Consider the following 20,693-nt stretch of genomic DNA (forward strand, 5'->3'; position numbering starts at 1 on the left):
CCTGATGCTTTAGTATATCATCTAGCCAGAAATTATAATTTAGCTTTTATTCTTGATTTAGGAATGAGGGAGTTAAGGTTTAAAAAGTTAGCTTTCTTTTGATTGTGAGGTAAGATGACCCCTGGTATTTATACTTGCCCAGTAGTACTGTCGTTTGTACCAAACCCACAAAGCAAAGCATCTTAAAGATGACAGCTTGACCTGGGAGGTTAGGAGCCTGATGTTCAGTCTTAAAAACAAGCTGAACTTATTATTAAATCTCCAGGAATTTATATCACAAACACAGACAACAGGACAACTCTTATCTCTGGAGAATTATACAGTCTAAGCTTGTATATAAGATTTTCTGACTCCAGAAACTTGCTTTTGGATTTTTTGTGCATATTTTATATTGTGTACAGGTATTTTGCCTGCATGTCTGTGTGCCACGTGCATGCTAGGTGTTCACAAAGGCCACAGGCAAGACTTGGATCTCTGGGAACTTTAGTTACAGAAGATTGTAAGCTAACATGTGGGTGCTGGGAATTGAACCTCGGTCCTCTGGAAGAACACCCAAAACTCTAAACTGCTGTTATCTCTCAAGTACCGCTAGTTGATCTTTTGAGACAAGGTCTCAGTTCGAAGGCCAGGATAGTCTCAAACTCATAACAGTCCTCCTACCTCAGTATCCTAAGTGCTGGGATTACTGGCTGGCTCTAGGAACTTTTAAATCCTGCTTTCCAAGTCTGAGGGTTTAACAATGTAAAAGTCCCTAGAGCCATCCAGTAATCGTGGCATTAAATAAGGTCCTCAGAATCATGCAATCTTACCTGCATAGGCTACAACCCAAATCACAAATCTGCAACTGATTTGCAGCTTCTTCTTTGTCACTGAACCTGTAATGGCAGAACCTTTCATCTCATCTTTATTCCTTACCGTGATCCCTGCAACATTTTTAAAGTAACATGATTTCTGACCTTGACTGGGTCATTCCTCTTTAGGCAACCTGGTGGTCACCTGATCCCTAGAGGTCACCATATTGATGTCAAAGTTAGTGCAGACAAATGAGTGGCATAGTACATTACAGCCAAGAACTCTGGGCTCAAGCCATCCTCCTGCCTCAGTCTTTCCAGCATTTGGAATTACAGGCATACACCACTGTACCTGGCTCTAGTATGACTTTCGCTGTTGGATGTACTTTCTTTGTGAGCTCTGGTTTGCCGTTAGCCATCACCATGACTATGTCATCTAGCACCCTGGGTCCTTACCCCCACTTCAGATAGATTCTTAGGCTATACCATTTTACTATAATGTCTACATGCAGCCCAGAGCAACAAATTCACTAAGTACATAACAGAAAGAAAAACTAAATGTAACAGAAAAGCAAACCAATCTTTTCATAGTAAGCTACGAAGGATATTAAGTCAAAGGATATGAGACTATAACATAATAGAATGAGACTTTTTATTTTACAGACAAAAAGGGCAAAAAAAAAAGTGACACTAGATTGACCTCAAGCCAAATGCTGATTCATACTTTACAGTTGAACTTTGCGAGTTCATCAGTTAATTCCACTGGACACTGACTAAGCCTCTCTCTGGGGAAGAAGCACAGACTAAATTTACCCATGATGACAGCAATGTCTAGCAAAGAAAGCGACTGCACTGCTGTTCCAATTTCTTTTTCTTCTTAGACACATACTCCATAGCCACAGGGAAGGCCAATGCTGTGTCAGAGAACTGTAGATTCAGCTTCTCACTCCACACTGTGATAGCCATGTCTCTCAGAACGTTAGCTAAACTAGGACATCTTTTGCAATAGCATTCAAAGTCCTTACTTTTGTCACATCTGTTACCTTCATTGAATACTCTGAATGAGCAAGTGACGCTCCCATTGCAACAGAGGAATTTCTGCAACAGAAATAACAGAGAACAGATAGATAGTCGTACCAGTTGTTAAATACACCCTCCTACTGGCACTTTGCTTTATAGATAATCCATGGTCAGAAGAAGGCAAGGTCAAGGATGCTGGCCTACCACACTCTACAACTTTCACTAGTTAATTTCTTTAAGAGATCTAGTAGCTAAATCTACCAGGCAGGAGACTGGATTTTATATCTGAAAATGTACATGCTAAGGGCCTTCCTTTCGACTGTTGTAGGACTCCTTTATGGTATTGGGGGGGGGGGGCGCGGAAACCAGATAATAGACTAAAGTCCTTAATAGTGACAAACTTTCAAAACAACTCCAAGTAGAGAGCAAAGGTAAAGGAAGACTATTTACATTAGGAGAGATAAAATGGTATTGAGGCTGTCTTGTATCAATTATTAACTTTGTAAAGGGAAAGCATACAGAGTGGGTACAAGTGAGTATCTGACTCACTGGATACTTTATTAAGTGCTTAAGTTCAGCAATGCTTTAATCAGGAAATCATTCCCATTAAATTAACAGTCACTTGCCTAGTAGACTCTCAGACTAGATACACCTAGCAATGGTGAGGGCTACCAAGACTAAGCAAAGACTTTATACAGACTTACTGAAGACTCTGAAGATACTGCTTAATTATGGCAGAACAACAATCATTTTAGAAATACTTTCACATTGAAAACCAAACACAACACCTACTAGCCACAGCATTCCATGATTTAATAATGGCATTAACTAAGGTTTTCTTATTTAAGCAAGCAAAGATTAATTCCATCCTCTCCTGTATATAAATAAGGAATGAATTTATACCGAAATTTCATTCCCGAGTCTCTAGAAGACCGAGCAGAACAGTGGAATTCTGTAGCACCGGAACCCTCAAGGATCCTTTGCAGATTTTTATCTGTTATGCCACCCCCTGTTACAAAGAAAAAGTAATACATTAAGTGGAAGAGAATATCACATAAAGTTTAAATAAAGATAAATCCTTATTCTACATAAACTCTCTATTCTAAAATTTTTCTGATTCAAGCATTACTGTCTCTAAGCTAAAATGGGATCAGAAAACAAGACCTATGCTGCAGACCTAGGGAACTTTTAAGGACAAAGAGCTTATAATGGAGCCTCGCTTATCCACTGGCTTATGTCACAATGCCATACATTGCTATCTTTGGATTTAAAAAGACTATTCTGGACAGGGAAAACCATTCAGAACTTCATCATTGCTTGCCCCTCAACTTCAGCAAAGTCAAATATACGGGAAGGTCAGGACAGGTCTGAGGAAAAAGCTGCAAAAGCACTGAAAACTCCTCAGCAGAGAACCTGTACGGTTTTTGCTCTGGCCCAGGATTTGAGGAATGGACTGACTCTAGTAGAAATGAGTAAGCAAACTACTGACAGCTTATTCATCATGAGATTAACTTTTGTCTCATTTCATTGAAGAAGAATCTAATCTTACTTTATTTAAACCACATAGCCAAGTACTTTAAGATGACACTCATTTGGATAATCTTTAATATATTTATAACAGTCATAGTCTAAACTGATACCAGTAACTATAAATATAAAATTTCCAACTTTATATTCTGATATAGAAGATCTATTTAAAACATTTTAGGATGGAATTAATACTTTGTTCTTTAAGCTATGTTTTTGTTTTTGTCTTGTTTTGTTGTTGTTGGTTTTTTGAGACAAGAGTTTCTTTGTGTGTAGCCTTGGCTGTCCTATAACTCTCTCTGTAGACCAGACTGGCCTTGAACTCACAGAGATCTGCCTGCCTCTGCCTCCTGAGTGCTGAGATTAAAGGTGTGTGCTTACGCTACGTTTTAAATATACTTCCTCGGCCTCATTAACTTGGCTTTTTGTTGTTGTTAGTAGTGCTACAGTCATATTGCTGAACCCTTAAGAAGTGGGAAGAGCGAGTCAGGCAGAATGGGGACGCCTCTAATCTCAGCACGTGGTCTCAAGTTTGACCAGCCTGGCTATATAACAAGACTCTGTCTAAAATAAAATAATAAAATAAAATGTAGGTTTATCATATATATTTTTTGTTGAGATAGAGTCCTTCTAGCCCTACTTGCTTCTGAATTTATCACGAAGAAGTTGTTTTTTGATATTTATGTCCTAAAGTCCTTTAATGGAACTGTATGAGCTGACAGAATATTCCATTTATTCAGGCATGTTGCCTAACATTTGGCTTTATCATAGGATAGCGGCATTGAACTTGCTTTGCCTCACCGAGGTGAACATCCAAATTCATATTTTACACAGTAAGAAAGCAAGCATGGAGAAATTCCTTATTTGTTCCTCTTTCAGCCAACCTCTGTTAGAATGTTCTTTTAAATCCCAGCAGAGACCTTCCGATCGTCAAACATTTTAATTAAACTATTATTTTTATCTCTAAGTACCATGTTTTAACACTCTCTCCTTTGTTTTCTTGGCTCATTTATTCTTCTAAAACCTTATTCCAGTATTATATGAATCAACAGAGATAAATACCTGGCATTACCACAATCCTGCCTTTTGCCTGAAAGGGGACAAAAAAAAGGTAAATTTTAGTGTCTTTCTCTCAATTGAGATTAATTAGTATATTAAAATTTTAAGTTACTGCTAATGCTTAACTTTTCAATAGAGCTTCCCTTTCCCTCCCTCGCTGCCCCCCTCTTGAGGGAAAGGATATGAGCAAGAAAGATCTACAACATTGTAATTTTTTTAAGAAATAAATTTTATTGTATTGCTTTAAAAATGTATTGTGTGTCGCCGGGCGTGGTGGCGCATGCCTTTAATCCCAGCACTCAGGAGGCAGAGGCAGGCGGGTCACTGTGAGTTCGAGGCCGGCCTGGACTACAAAGCGAGTCTAAGACAGCCAAGACTACACAGAGAAACCCTGTCTCGAAAAACCAAAAAAAAAAAAAAAAAAAAGTATTGTGTTATAAACATAAAGAATAGGTGGGGAATATACTTTATAAGCATACCATCTTAAGAAACAATCTTACTAGAAAACCACAAAAATCTTGAGTTTGTGGTATGCAGTGGAATGAAAATAGTTGCATCTAGGTACAATTTTAGCAGAAAAGACAATATAATTGCATTTACAGCTAATGGGGGAAATGGGAGGGTGGGAATCCACTCAAGTCTTGCCTCACTGAATAAATACCAACAGAATAAAGCTGGAAGCTTATCAGCTGAGACTATAAGAACTAACTCAATCTCTGATAAGTTTGGAAGATAGGAACAAATTATAAAATTATGTCATCGCCTATGCATTGTCCTAAGAGTCTATTTATGTTTTCAGAAAATAATTTTTCTTCCATAGTTGCCTTTCTTGGGTCTCCTCCTCACCTACTAAAGTCATATGTAAGCCTCTAGTTCTGACCATCTCTTTGAGTTTTTATATTTCTTTGCTAATATACACACACACAAGCAGGCACGTACACACAAGAATATATAGAGTTTTGTATGCATTCTTATGTTTGGATTATATGCCTCAGGAGCTAAGCATAAGGGGGAAGAGAAAAATCTATCCCTTTGATGTGGTAAACAAGAGAAAGAAACATGGAACTTACATATTAAAGGAAGAAAGATAACAGGCAAATATTTATATAATAAAACTTCAGGTATCACATACAGTGAAGATAAAATATAGTCAGATAATGAAATAGAGACTGAGAGAAAGGAGGCTACGGCACAAAATTAATAACTGTTAGAAAAACTAACTGAAACAAAGATGTTCAATGGTCTCAAATGTGTAAGAGCAAAGCATCCACAAACATTCACTGTCAAAGCGTATATGAGTATGCTGTCTCCATGCACACCAGAAGAGGGCATCAGATCACATTATAGATGGTTGTGAGCCACCATGTGGTTGATGGGAATTGAACTCATGACCTCTGAAAGAGCAGCCAGTGCTCTTAATTGCTGATCCATCTCTCTGTCCCTGAGAAATAATATTTTAAAGAGATAAATCTTAACATACTTTTTGGACTTCTATAAAAGGTTACTTTTTAACACTATCAAAAGTGATTTAATAATACAAAACACTATCAGTAATTATCTCCAAAAACAAAACAAACCCCAAAACTTATGGCATGATTATGAAATGCACCTATGCTGGTAGGACTGGTTGCTACCTGACAGACTGTACCAGGAGGACTCTGACTTCATGACTGGAGTGACCCACTGATGGACAGACTGTGTGGAAGGTGAGGCCTTGGAGGTGGTTGCTCACTGGGGCCCTGCCCTTGGGGGCTGGATCTTCTCTGTCCCTTCTGGTTACTACTGTCTCTGCTTCTTATGTGCCATGAAGTGAGCAGCCTCTGTCACATGCTCCCACCGCCATTACCTTCTGTACTATCATGGACCCACGAGCAGAGCCATGGACCACAGACCAAAACCTCAGAAACAAGGAGCCCAAGTCAAGCACTCTTCCCTTTAAGTTGCACGTGTCAGGTGTTACGTCACAGCGATGGAAGTCTGACTGACACACTCTCCAGCTGTCTGGGGAGGTAGACACTATCATCACTTCATCTTTGCAGAAAGGTTAGCTCCACCATAGAATGCTTACGTGATTTGTCCAGAGAAATGAATGAGGCAAACCCAAGATTAAGACTGGATTCTAACCCTGCAGCCTATACGTTATGAAGTGTATTACAGTACTACTCAAGTATTACTCAAGATGTAAGAGGTTAGTGCAACTGTGTCAGCCAATGGTTAATATATAAACACACACACACACATAGTGGTGGCGAGGGGGAGAGGACTTTAAAGCCTAATACATGGCTATAGCAACCATTATAACTTATTCTCTATTCTTTAGTAATCTTTTAAAACTAGAAACCTGGTTCACCAGCTCTTCTATTCCAAAATATTTTGGGCTTTCCTAGAGCCAAAGATTAAATATGAAATGCTATTTAGCAAGGCTCTCATAGTTCTACATATTTTTTTTTCCTTTCAAACTCTGTTCAGTCTTCCGTACTTTATGTCATGCCTGTTCTTGTTTCCAGGCCTTTGCACATACACTTTCTCTGCGGAAACAACCCTGACTTTGACAGGTAAGTTCCAGATACCTTCCAAAGGAGTAAGACATCGCCATTTGGAAGTCTTTTCATCTAGGAAGTTCTAATGACTACCAACCTCCAAACCTGCAAATCTGGAATTAATCCCATTCCGCTGTGCCCCTGCAGCACCTTGCAAAAAAGTTATTCTATTAAATAGTACCTATTGTGGAAAGATTGCATGGGCACACACTACTTGGCCACCAAGTGGTATAAAACTAGACAACACTAATGACAGAGGAAAGGTAAAATTTGTTGTCTCTAATTTGATCTGAAGTGCCTTGGTTATTTAAAACACCCATGCAATAAGTACAGAAAAATTATATAAATATATCATTGACTTTGCTTTTCTTTCATAATTACAAAGTCAGTAATTTTCTCTTTTATAAACTAGCTCAATAATAGAATGTCCAGTGTAACCACAACCGTCTTAAGAAGTAAGTGAAGAAAAGGTGCCTGTACCTCATCTATGAGTTGCTTTATCAGAGGCAGTCCTTCTAGTGCTGAGCTGTCACATCCACTGGTCAGGACACGCTCAAACCCCAAGGTCAGAAGGGTCTCCAGAGCTGCCATTGGATCATGAACCATATCAAAGGCTAAAATAAGTAAAACTGGTTTGAATTTTGAACAGAAATATCCTCTAATTCAATAGTTTCCAAAACACAGTGTATATATGTTTAATGGTACACTAGATTTATACTGGCTTATAATATACAATTATGAAATACTCATTACTTTATAATTCAGGCTGGCATTTAAAAGTGGTCAAGGTAAGGCACTTAAACCACAGAAACTAAAATATGCTACAAACCAGAGTCTCTTCTTTCTTCTCTTTTTGAGACAGAGTCTCCTGATGTAGCTCTAGTTAGCCTGGTGATTACTGCATAGTGAGTGCTCTGTAGACCAGGCTGGCCTCAAACTCACAGAGAGCCACTTGCTCTGCCCTTAGGGTCCTAAGATTAAGGGCATGTGTCACCATGCCTGCTCTAAGAGTTTTTGTTTGTTTGTCTTTTATTCCTAAGGGTTCTTTTTCTTTTCTTTCTTTCTTTTTTTTTTTAATTTTATGTGCATTGGTGTTTTATCTGCTTGTATGTTTGAGGGTGTCAGATCTTGGAGTTACAAACAGTTGTAAGCTGCCATGAGGGTGCTGGGAATTGATCCTAGGTCCTTGGAAAAGCACTCAGTGCTCTTAACTGCTGAGCCATCTCTCCAGCCCCTCTTTTTATTTTCTAAGCATCAGAGTTTGCCAGCACAAAAGTCTACATACTGTTGGTAATATATGCATGGTCATTTTATCAGTACATATTTCAATCGGTGCATTTACTTAGATACAAATGGGAAGTGGCAAGTTTAAAATTTTCAGTAATCATGACTGTTTCTCTTTAAATTAAACTTACTTAAAATTTTATTGTAAAAAAAGTATTAATGAGAGCCGGGCATGGTAGCACAGGCCTTTAATCCCAGCACATGGGAGGCAGAGGCAGGAGGATCTCTCTGTATTCGAGGCCAGCCTGGTCTACAGAGTGAGGCCAGGACAGCCAGGGCTATTATGCAGAGAAACCCTGTGTCAAAACACCAAAAAAATTAATGAATTTATACTATCATTTAGACACGACAATGCTGTAAATGTGGCAGGTCAATGATTATATCTGGAAAAGTGCTCTAAGGTTTCAAAACAAATTACACTGCATAGAATGAAACATTATACTAGCCTGTCCTAGGAGAAACCTGGCTTCACATTCATATTTATTGAGTAATAGTTTGTACTAAATCATTTACCTGATATACTCAAGACCCATAGTGTAAGGCTGGTTGTTTTCAACAGACTACGTGAGGTTTCAATTGCATTCTATTAAGATGATACTTCCTTTCTCAAGTCAGGCATGGAGGCACAGGCTTGTAATTCTAGCACTCAGGAGGATGAGGCAGGAGGATTCCAAGTTCACAGGAGGGAGGAAAGGAGAGATGAAAGGATGAATATAGAGGTCAGAACACTAAGAAAGTGGCCTAGGAACCTTAAAAAGAAAAACTACTTCTACGCTGATGCTCAGCACTGTCTTAAAATATGAAGCTCTGATTTACGGTGATCAAGTACTGTGAGTCCCCTGGGACAAACTTCCTTTTCCCTCTTGACTGTACACAGGCAGCTAAGGTATACAGAGGTGCCCTGTTCCAGTGCCATCACTTTCTCAGCAGTGGTTATGCTGCCTCATCAGACTAACAAGTGAAGAAAAGGCGGAGCAAACTACACTGCATAAAATGTAACATACTCACCTACCAATATCTCTATAAACTGTGAACGTAGTTTGTTTGTTTGTTTGTTTGTTTGTTTGTTTTTCGAGATAGTGTTTCTCTGTGTAGCCGTAGCTGTCTTGGAATTGATCTGTAGACCAGGCTGGCCTCAAACTCACAGCGATCTGCCTGCCTCTGCCTCCTGAGTGCTGGGATAAAAGGCGTGTGCCACCATTGCTCAGCATGAAAATATTTTTGTTAGAGTTATTAGAGAAAAAGAAAGGAATAGAAATCTGAGATCATCTTCTTGTTTAAACATTTTAAAATATATTCTATGTGACTAATTTATTTTTTAAAACTAATAGGCATGACAAAATTAAAACTATTTTTCTCAGATGTTTACTAGTTTAAAAATATTTTTCCTATTTGAAAATTTTTTGGTGTGTCTTGCCTCAAGATGCTGACAGCCTAATGTCTTTTCGTTATTGTGATTCTTAAGAAGCACTACTAGTACCAAATCAACTCAAAATGATAATTTCTGGTAGTGCCATATATTTCAAAGGGTAACAAATACTTCATCTTAATTTCTATAAATGGAGACAGATGCTGGAAGTTCACTCTAAGCCTATTTAAAAGGAAGAAAACATTTAACATTTTCTTAAATATACCAATGTTCTAACTAAAGATTTCTTTCTTTTCTTTTCTTTTTTTTAATTAAAGCACTAGAGCTTTATTACAAAAGAGGTTGACTGCTAGGGGCAGGTGGGGGGGTCCTCTCCAGCCTTTCTCTGTGTCCTTCCAAAATATACCTCAAGGGGAGATCAGAGGGCCATTATAGAAGAAGTGTCTGGGAGGATGAAATATAGTAATATTTTTCTCTAAAGTCCTCCAAGTCCTTCTGGCTGCTGCTGAGAATCCTCAGGTAGGAGAGGTAGGAAGTTTAGCTCTCAATCACCAAGATCCTCCATATCTACATCCTGGGGAGCTGTTATCTTCTTTTGTCGTCGCTTGGGCTGTGGCTCACTAGGCCTGGTTGACTTGGGGGCTTCCACTTCCATGGCTGCTTTTTCTTTCTGGGCCAGGCGGATCTGCTGTAGGAGTTTCCTGCGCTTCTTCCCAGACAGTGTGATGTTGGCACGTGCACTGGACGCCCGCTTCTTGATGTGGTGCCTGGTAATCAGCCCTTCGTCTATCACGGCCCCAACCACCTGGCGCTTCGGTCGCAGATCCCTGCTCAGCACCCTCCGGCGCTTGAACAACTTCTTCTTCAGTTCCGTCCACCGACGATTGATCTTTCCTCCAGGAGGTGCCATAGCGGCACTAGGAGGCTCACTCCCGGAGCCGCACTTCCGCTCCTTCTTTTTGTCTATTTAGATTTATTTATTTTATTAAATATACATTGTTCTGCCTGGATGTATGCCTGCACACCAGAAGAGGGCACCAGATCCCATTATAGATGTTATGAGCCACCATGTGGTTGCTGGGAATTGCACTCAGGACCTCTGGAAGAACAGCTAGTGGCCTAAATGCTGAGCCATCTCTCCAGCCCCATTCCTTTCTTTTCATGTGCAATGGTAGTGCCTTCTAAACACAAGTGGCACTTATCTCTCCGTTTTGCCAGGCTTAGAAAGACGTAGCCAAAGGACACGGGAACTACAACTACTGGCACCGATTTCTTCATAAAAACGTCTGATTCTTATTCAGACATCTACTTTCTCTCCCTACGAGAAGTCTCCATTTGATAAAGCTGACCTCCCCGCCAGCTCTAGGAATGGTTTTGCCTGGCATAAGCAGGCGGCACATTTCATTTCAATGGCCATGGAGATTTATTCCATTTAGGGCTGTATCTGACCTAAGGTAATCTGATAAAAAGTGAATCTCAGGATTGCTACTTGGTTGGACACAAGCACTTCCAGGCAGTGTTTACTGTCTTCCGACTACATGCTGCAACTACTTCCTGACAACATTTCATAACAGAGCTTTGACCTTTCCTACACACTATGCACCATCTCTACATCCATAACTTCTCCCCCCTAGGACTCAGATACTAACCAATGTCACTGTAACATTATAGAACAATGTTCCTTAAAAAGGTTGTGCCATCTGGGAAAACCTGAAAACTGACACCACTTAACCAATGTATTAAAGCAGAAACAACTCACCTCGGTGGAAAGTCACTGGCAGAGGACGGCAAAGAGCTATAAAAAGAAAGCCATGCAACAGCACGAAGAAGTTTATTACCATATGCTGACTTCTTCTTGGGCAAAACTTCTATACTCTTTTGATAAGATGGTGAACTAAAATAACAATAAAACAGCAGCCTTATAAACTCCTAAGTCCTATCTTCCCACTAAGCTCCGACTTTTATATAAAATATAGCTATCTACACCAAACAAGATGACATGAACTGCAAAGACAACATTACATCCATTACTGGTTGCTCTGAGGATCTTCAAGAACAACTTGGGTCTTCATCTATTCTCTCTACCTCCTCTCCTCATCACTGACTATAAGAACCTCTCAAGGTCTGGAGTGCTAGTTAATGCAAACCCTGCAAGAGCGCTACCTGATCCACAGCAGGAAGGAGTGTTGAGCTGGCTTCGCCACATATGCACTCTACCTCAAATACTTAAACAACCTCTTTTCAAGACAGGTTAATTTAAGTGTCTGCAGATATGACTGAAAAATCAATTTTGCGAAACTTTTTTTCTGCATCAGGAGCATGTGTTTGTACATGAGGGCTTTTACACCTCAGATATAAATTCTTACCCACAAGAGACATGCACAGCTCTTTGTCAATGTTTCCATCTTCAGTCAATGCCCCAAACACCAAACCATCAGCACCATAAAGCTTGGCAAGACGAATGTCAGCCTTCATCACCTCAACTTCACGATCTGAATATAAAAAATCACCTCCACGTGGTCGAATCATCACAAAAACTGGAATCTGGACACTCTGTTTCACTACTTGAAGAACACCTTTAAGAATAGAAGCAGACTGAAGTTCAACGTGAGCTAAAAGATCAGAAGAAGTTATAAAGATATTCTGGTCATAATATTCTTAAGTACTATTTCCAAAGGCCAGAGAACAGTGACATAAAGGGAAGGAGGCCTGTGGGGAAAGGATGAAGTCCTGAGTGGATGTGAATTAATAAGGACCAACACCTCAGACCCGTGGCTATTGGCAAAGCCTTCCTTTGGTCCAAGTACTGAGTATTCATAAATGATTGACCAGTGTGTGCAAAAACTAGCAACTGCAGCTTCCTCCTCCCAACCTAAGACTGCTCCCCTACAGAGACCTCATACTGAGGCACACTTTCTCCTCTACCTGTGCTGTACATAACAAACACACTGAGGCTCTAGGCTGTTGCATAGTTGGTGCCACCCCATCAAAGTAAGTACAATCCATCCCATCCTAGCGTCTCTGTGTGTGTGAGTGTGCACCTGTCTGCCTTTGCTTCATTTCCTCATTGCCTGAGTGAAGTTTCCAGGACCAAGCCATGCAGGACACAATGCAGGACAATGAGGGGGGAAAGTGTTTATGGTAGAAGTTAAATAACAGCAAAGTCAAGGGTTAAAGAACAATTTAGAGGGCTGGAGAGATGGCTCAGAGGTTAAGAGCACTGTCTGCTCTTCCAGAGGTCCTGAGTTCAATTCCCAGCACCCACATGGTGGCTCACAACCATCTATGACATGATCTGGTGCCCTCTTCTGCCATGTATGTGTACATGCAGATAGAATACTCATATACATTAAATAAATAAATAAAAAGAACAATTTAGAAAGACTGAAGACACTGCAATTTAAAAGCACATGTCAGTAGCTACAACAAAATCATTTATCCTTCAACTTTTTGATGTTTGAGAACAACAAATATGTTTGATTAAATCTTTTGGTGATATTATTTACAACCATTAGAACTTCTAATTGGCATCGTACTCACCATATACTTTAACATATATTAAATAATCAGTTGTCCCAACCTGTGTATGAAAAATTTGGTGAAGAAAAAAAAAGATACTTACCCATGCTTGGTGTAGTTCCGCCCTCCAATAAACCAGAACATAATTCAATCCGACCAGCACCTGTGATAAACATACATTTTTTAAAAGGTTCTTTCTATAACAAAAGTTTATCTAAACATGAGATAAGAACTATAAAATTAGAGTAAAAATTTTTTAAATCTCAATTGTACTCTACAACCCTCCTTGTGTTACTAAGAGCCAAATTAAGAATTAATTCAAGTTAAGCCAGTTCTCTTAAAATGTGTATTAAAGAGTTGCTGTGCACAGGAAAGACAGTATTAGACAGAGATAAAAGTAGAATGCTAACTCTCAGCCAGTAAGAAAGTAACATCAACTTTTCAAAACATTCCTCATCACTCTGAGCTTTAAAAAATAAAAATAGCTACTTGGAGTAGCTATCAATGATTTCAACATGAAGAGAATGCTGATGACAAAAGAACTATCACACTGCTGGGGTCATGTAGACGTTCTCAGGAGCAGGCCTCTCACTAGCCAAAGATAGGACACTTTAAGCATCAATAAACAAAATAACTCCGATTGAGTAAACCACGTATGTCGAAGTCTAGTTTTATAGTGCTGAGACAGCTCATTGGAGGACAGCAAACATGCTATTCTGACAGTCAGTGAACAGAGACACCAGCCTTTCTCCCTTCTTCTTTCATACAAACCAAATGGCCAAATGAAGAAGGCTGTTCTTTCTGGATGTATTCTAATAAATAAATAAATAAATAATAAATAAATGTGAAGCAGGGCATGGTGGTACAACACCTGCAATTCTTGCATTTGTAACGCTGAGGCAGAAACATTATCATGAGTTCAAGGCCAGCCTCAACTACATAGTGATACACTATGTAAATTATTAGGTTAGCTGATGACTGGAAAACTTATAAATGATAGATTAGGTTGGTAACACCTGAATCCACTGAATAATCCTAACATTACACACACACACACACACACACACACACACACACACACACACCAAACACAAAAACACAAGATGCCTGCCTAATGTAATATAACAGGAAATTGTCTATAATGCAACTTTTAAAACTTAGTCTTATATTTTTAAATTTTTTATTTTAATTTTGGTATTTTGAGATAGGTTCTCTCTACATAGCCCTGGCTGTTCTGGAACTTGCTAGGTAGACCAGGCTGGCCTCAAACTCATAGATATCTGCTTGCCTCCACCTTCTGAGTGCTGGGATTAAAGACATGCACCACCTTGCCCAGCTTATTCATTTAATTTATATGTATGGGTATTTTGCCTGCATGTCTGTGTACCACGAGCAAGCTGTTGCCCATAGAAGCCAAAAGAGGGCATTGGAGTCCCTGGAACTGGAGTTAAAGACAGTTGTGAGCCGCCATATGGGTGCTGGGAATTGAACCTGGTCCTCTGAAAGAGCACCTAGTTCTTGTAACCAATGAGCCGTCTCTCCAGCCAGGCCTATGAAACAATTTTATTGAAACTCAATTCTGAACTGGATTTTAAACTGCTGGAGTTAACTACAATTCAACAGGGAATAGAGAGGCTAGAAAAGCACATCACATGGCACCACTTACAAAACTGGCAAAATTGTGACTGTGGTGCCATCAACGATGAACATCATGATGCACATAACAAATCGGGGGGGGGGGGGGCAGAGAGAGAAAGCTTCTTTAAAATGTTAGAGATTGGTCTAACGGATCCTGATGCTAATTACTGTTTGCTGTCTTTTAATGTACCCCAAATGTACCTTGCCTAAAAACGTATTCCTGTTTGACCAATAAAAAGCCAATACACCTGGAAGGCAAATGGGATAGGCTTTTGAAGACAGAGAAAATCTTGGGAGAAAGAGAGAGAACAGGATGGAGGAAGAAGGAGGAGAATTGCCACGGGATAGGAAAAGCTCCATGTGGGTCCAGGGGAGGAATTCTGAAGTTCCTCATGGGAAGAGATGGAGAACATTAACACGTGTTTTGGGATTGTGGGTGGGAGGTTGCCCAAGTAGAAATGATTAGGACAGATGGAACAGGATGGAGACTGGGAGGTAACATCTGCCTTGCCCCGGGTAAAGGCTCATTCTAAAATACAACAGGCCTCTATGTTCTCATTGATTGCTGGCAGGTTAGAAAATACTGCCATAATAATAATTAGCCTAATAATAAATATTTACTAGGCCATACTTCTAAATTAACCACAACATTAAAAAAAGAAAAATCATAGAGTATGGTAGTACATGTCTACAATACTAGCACTTGAAAATCTTAGGCAAGAGGAACACAGTTTGAGGTCAGCCTGGGTTATAGCAACTCTCTCAAAACAACCCATAATAAGAGATGTAATACAGCATCTAGTATGAACAAAGCCCTGAGTTCAATCCCCATGAGGCACCAGGAAAAAAAAATCCACCTGTTACCAGTACATATCAATCAATTTTCCCCCGACAAAGGGACTTGACATTTTCAAAAAGCAAAAAAGAACTGCGCAATGGTGGCACACGCCTTTAGTCCCAGCACTCAGGAGGCAGAGGCAGGCAGATCTCTGTTAGTTTGAGGCCAGCCTACAAAGGAAGTTTCAGGACAGCCAGAGCTGTTATGCAGAGAAACCCTGTCTTGAAAAACAAAACAAAAAACCCCACACAAATAAAACCCAAAGGAGTGACAATAGCCAAATATGCCCAGCAAAACTGAAAACATATATATTGCTCCTTACCAAAAATATAGCCAAAAGAAGATTGACCATCAGTTAAAAACTACAGTTGAAGGGGCTGGAGAGATGGCTCAGCAGGTAAGAACACTGGCTGCTCTTCCAGAGGTCCTGAGTTCTGTTCCCAGCAACCACACGGTGGCTCACAACCATCTATAGTGTGATCTGATGCCCTCTTCTGACCTGCAGGTGTACATGCAGATAGAGTACTCATTACATTAAATAAATCAATCTCTTTTTTAATTAAGAAAAATTATTAAAACAAACTACAGTTGAAGTCTGTAATGGTTACTTTTCAGTGTCAATTTGACTAGATGAGGAATCCTCTAGGAAACACATCTCTGAATGCATCCTTGAGAAGTTTCCAGAGAAGTTTAAGAGAGGGAATACACACACTGAATGTGGGTAGCACTATTTCATGGCTGGAGTCCCAAGCCAAAAAAAGAAGAGACAAGTCAATTGAGCATCAGCATCCACTTCCATCTGCTTCCTGACCATAGACATAGCGTGACCAGCGCCTCACGCTCTGCTGCCAGGCCTTCAGTGCCATGATGGATTGTATCCCTTCAAGCTGTGAGCCAAGCTGGGTGTGGTGGCGCACGCCTTTAATCCCAGCTCTTGGGAGGTGGAGGCAGGTGGATTGCTGTGAGTTCGAGGCCAGCCTGGTCTACAAGGTGAGTCCAGGACAGTCAAGGCTACACAGAGAAACCCTGTCTCAAAAAAACCAACAAAACAAACTGTGAGCCAAAATAAACTCCTCCTCCTCCTCCTCTAAGTTCCTTTTGTGTAGTAGTTTCTCACAGAGACAAGAAAAGAGACTAAAACTGAATGAGGAGGAGCTGGGATGTCGGGGTCTCCACTGCTGTGAAGAAGCATCATGGCCAAAAGAAAATCAGGGAAGACAAAGTCTCTCACTGAAGAAAGCCAGGCAGGAACTGGAGGGCAGGGTGCTGTTTCCTGGCTTGATAAGCCTGTTTTCTTACAGCACCCAGAACCACCAGCCCTCGGGTGGTGCCGCCCACGGTGAGCTGGGGCCTCCTACATCAATCATCAACCAAGAAAATGCACCGCAGGACAATCTGGTGGGGACATTCCATTCTGAGGTCCCTTCTTCCCAAATGATAAAACTAGCCAGCACATGGCGATTCGTATAACTGATTCATTTATGTTTGAGAATGTTCCTTAATTAATAATAAAGGCATGGGGGTGTAGCTTAGTGGAATACTTGCCCAACAATAAGTTGCCCCAAAAAAATAAGTTAAAATTATTTTTCTAATCTTGGGTTGATGGAAATGTGTATGTTTCTTACAAAAACGAATCCAGAATACAAAACAAAAACAGCACCTATGGTAAAGAGATAGTAAGTCTAAAGTCATCTTTAATTTTTACTCTTATTCAAGGCTGGGGATTGAACCTAGGACACTGCACATATTACAAGTGCTTTGCCACTGAGCTGTATCCTCAGTCTCTTAAAGATATCTTTAAACTATTTCAGATTTTAAATTTTGTGTCAAGCTCAATAAAATAATCAACCCTCCTGCCACACGCTCCCCCACACTGGGACTATAAGCATGAGCCACCGTGCCAAGCCCTTCAGTAGGTTTTCTAGTAAGTTGCTTCTGAAAGGACTGTCACTTTGCCAGAGATGACAAAGGCTATCTTCCTTCCTTCCTTTCTTTCATTGGAGTCTCCTCAAAAGCTCAAACAGACATCACAGTGACTCTTCTGCCACAGCCTCCCACACGTCCAGTTTGGCAAGGGCTTTTGAGGTCAGTTCACAGGGTTCACTTTCGGACTGTAAAAGTGGTTGCCAGCCACCACTCCATAGCAACTGTCCCTTACCTCCTCTTTCTGCATTCATAGCTGACTCCACTGAATCTACACACACTTCCATAAGAAATCCATTTGCTGCTCCTAAAATATATGAACAACAGAAATTCTTGAAGGATCTAGCAATTCATACCAGTCTTCCATAAACACTTCATATTTTTGTGGCACGAATCCAAATGTGCAATATAAGAATGAACAGAAGCACTAAGACCCATCCATGTGGTAAAATACCACTCATTAAGACCAGCGCCTGGGCCTAGAGAGATAGCTCAGTGGTTAAGAGCACTGACTGCTCTTCTAGAGGTTCTGAGTTCAATTCCCAGCAACCACATGGTGGCTCACAACCATCTATATTGTTGTCTGATGCTCTCTTCTGGTTTGTGAGTGTACATGCAGGCAAAGCACTGGATACATAATAAATTAATAATATAATAATAATAATAATAATAATAATAATAATAATAATAATAATAATCCGGCATCTCTAGACTTGAAATAGATATAGACATACACAAAAGAAACCAGACTGAAGCTATCTTTAGTACACAGTAAATGTGAAATGAATCTTCCTAACCACTGACCTCACCACTGTCTCAGCTCAAACTCTCAGTTTCTCAATACGAGCAGTTATAGGGAGCACACACTTAAAGTCCTGGTCCCACCGTTCTATTCACTGAGTGACTTTAGACAGGTTATTTAAGTTCTCTATAAAGCAGAGTAGGCTTTGATTCCTACTTTCAGGGTAACGGACACTGAGATAACTTACATACAGGGTCTCATACCCGCTAAGCATTCAACACGCGTTCATGGTCATTGATAATAATAAAGATTTCTTCTTTATGACTCCAGTTTTCTTCAGGCTCCCTCTTTGCCAATGATTATGCTATCTCAACTGGCAAAGTCCTTGTAGTTTCATCTTCAAATGTTAAACTTTTCCAAGGTATCCAAGGATACCGTGGTTTTTTTTTTCCAAAATAGAAAAGCTTATCTCCTTTTTTTGAACTCCAGTAACTTGAGTTATATATTTCTCATTAAAGCTCTACTTTCACCTCTTACTTAAGAGATAAATATCTGATTGTTGTTGATTGACAAGAAGTTCCTTAATAAGGTCATTATGTAAAAATTCTTTATCTTCACTTCTTGGCAAAGCACAGGATCTACCATGCTAACAAGTCATTCAAATACATACTAAAACCTGAGTTACAAACTTATATGTTGATACTACATGTATGGATGGTGTTAGCAGCTTTGAGATTTTCCTGCAAGTTAAGTGTGTAACTTTAATTACAAGTTTTGAATGTTGGTGCCTAGGAGATGGCTCAGTGGGGAAAGCCACTTCCTATGCAAGTCTGACCTGAGCTCATCCCCTGAACATATTTAAAGCAGGAAGAAAACTGATTCCACAAAGTTGACCTCTGACCTCCACACACTCATTATGGCACATGTATCTACCCTCACACAACAATGACCAATAAGTGTTTAATTCATACTTCATGTACTGACCTCTGTAAGAACAGTCACCATATTCTAGTAATGGTTACTACTGGGCAGTGAATTTGGAATTATTCTAACTTTTCCATATTGCTTGATTTTTTTTCTACCCAATATTGCTTTTTGATGAAAAATTACTTTAAAATACAAACAAAAATCTGTCACCTCCTAATATCAAGTTGCAACAATCATTTATTTAATAAAAGATTATCAGTCCCGTACATTGGGATTCAAATGTTTTAAACAATGCCCTAACTCCACAAATCTGGTAACAGTCACATCAGTGGGGCGGACAACGCTGAAGCGCTTCACGGGTGGGAACGGCTACAAATGGCTACATCAGGGGCCTGAGCAACGAAGGGTTTTTGTTTTGTTTTGTTTTTAGGGATCGAAAAAGACGTCTGAAGCAGTAGTACTCGAAATAAGATACTCCTGGGAGTTTGGGGGCTTCTAAGCCTGTGGCTGTATTTGCCTTTTACTCTTAGCCTCCAGGGAGTGGACGGTAGGTAGTTTCAGGGTACCACTGAATGTGCCAGATGGAACGCAGATGTAGGAATGAGAACCTAGCTCTGTTCCAGTGAGATATGAAAGAGATTTGCAAAATATAAAGCATTGCCACTTTCACTATCTTGCTTAGGGATATTTATCCTTCATAAATTATTTATGGCCGGGGGTGGTAGTGCACACCTGTAATCCCAACATTCGGGAGGCAGAGGCAGGAGGATCTCTGTGAGTTTGAGGACAGCCAAGGCTACACAAATCACCCCTGTCTTCAAAACAACAACAGAAGTTATTTGTATTAAACTATAATAGGCGTATAATGGCTGTTTTCTAATTCACCAGTCAGTACTTTTTAGAAAGACAAATTAAGTCCTGGGAACAACAAATGTGAGAAACCCCTGGTTGGGAGAACCAAGAGTTCACTGAGTAGGAAGCGAAAAATTTTGTCGAATTCCTGTCTGCCATAATAGCCAGTCCTGGAACAACTCCCGCAGGAGTAACCCAATGGCTGTGGACACAGATCCCACTCGCCGCCCTCAGCTACAGGCGGTAGAGCTGACACCTCGCGTTTATTTACCACAGCGACAGGGAGGCGGGTGGGCATGGTGCCCTCTTGTGGCACGAAGGGCTGCGGGGAGCTGAGGGAACTCCCGGAATGCGTGACAGCCCGGGATCCGGGGGACAGCGGAGCAAACTGGACCGCGGGAAAGCGTGACAGGCTTGGGATCCACCCCGGGAGCGACCGGCCGACCACCCCCTGCCCCGCCACCTTCCGCACCCGCCTTCCCCGACGGTATCCATGCCGGTTTCCGCTCGTAAGAAGCCCCTTTCTTCATGCTTCCCGCGTTCCTCCCCTCGCGCGCCTTCGGTTTTCACTGAGTCCCCGCGGCTGCGCGATCCAGCGGGCCGGCGCGTCACCGCGGAGTCGCAGGCGCAAGCGCAGTGGCCAGCCTCGCGCGAGGGGGCGGGG

The 20,693-nt window shown here is 40.6% G+C and overlaps 2 protein-coding genes across 6 annotated transcripts; both read right to left on the bottom strand.

The window, feature by feature from the left end:
* Positions 1-1,426: 1,426 nt before the first annotated feature.
* CUTC (cutC copper transporter) lies at positions 1,427-20,686 on the bottom strand. Of its 5 annotated transcripts, none has more exons than XM_084754764.1 (9): positions 20,502-20,686; positions 17,744-17,815; positions 13,213-13,272; positions 12,101-12,166; positions 11,350-11,385; positions 7,418-7,551; positions 4,401-4,428; positions 2,715-2,820; positions 1,427-1,889 (listed from the first exon to the last, which is right to left on the bottom strand). In XM_084754764.1, exons 1-9 carry the CDS (start codon positions 20,557-20,559, stop codon positions 1,775-1,777), a joined length of 675 nt encoding a protein of 224 aa, XP_084610890.1. In that variant the 5' UTR covers positions 20,560-20,686; the 3' UTR covers positions 1,427-1,774. The 5 variants fall into 5 exon arrangements, with proteins under 5 accessions (XP_084610890.1, XP_084610888.1, XP_084610887.1 ...); XM_084754762.1 differs by having other exon boundaries at positions 7,418-7,521; positions 11,957-12,166; XM_084754761.1 differs by having other exon boundaries at positions 11,957-12,166.
* Positions 9,882-10,561, bottom strand: LOC311582079 (uncharacterized protein C11orf98 homolog). Its single transcript, XM_084754808.1, has one exon. The coding sequence runs from the start codon at positions 10,498-10,500 to the stop codon at positions 10,135-10,137; it is 366 nt and encodes a 121-aa protein (XP_084610934.1). The 5' UTR covers positions 10,501-10,561; the 3' UTR covers positions 9,882-10,134.
* Positions 20,687-20,693: the final 7 nt, after the last annotated feature.

The sequence above is a fragment of the Acomys minous genome (assembly GCF_964271855.1).
Source record: "Acomys minous genome assembly, chromosome: 2".
Taxonomy (NCBI): Eukaryota; Metazoa; Chordata; class Mammalia; order Rodentia; family Muridae; genus Acomys; species Acomys minous.

Bases quoted from the DNA above. Each gene is read 5' to 3' on its own strand.
- LOC311582079 (XM_084754808.1), bottom strand. From the start codon at position 10,500: ATGGCACCTCCTGGAGGAAAGATCAATCGTCGGTGGACGGAACTGAAG.
- CUTC (XM_084754761.1), bottom strand. From the start codon at position 20,559: ATGAAGAAAGGGGCTTCTTACGAGCGGAAACCGGCATGGATACCGTCG. The intron at 13,273-17,743 runs GTAAGGGACAGT...TGTTTATCACAG, and splicing joins TATGAATGCAGAAAGAGGAG to GTGCTGGTCGGATTGAATTA. The intron at 7,552-11,349 runs GTGAGTTGTTTC...TACTTATTTTAG, and splicing joins GCCAGTGACTTTCCACCGAG to CCTTTGATATGGTTCATGAT.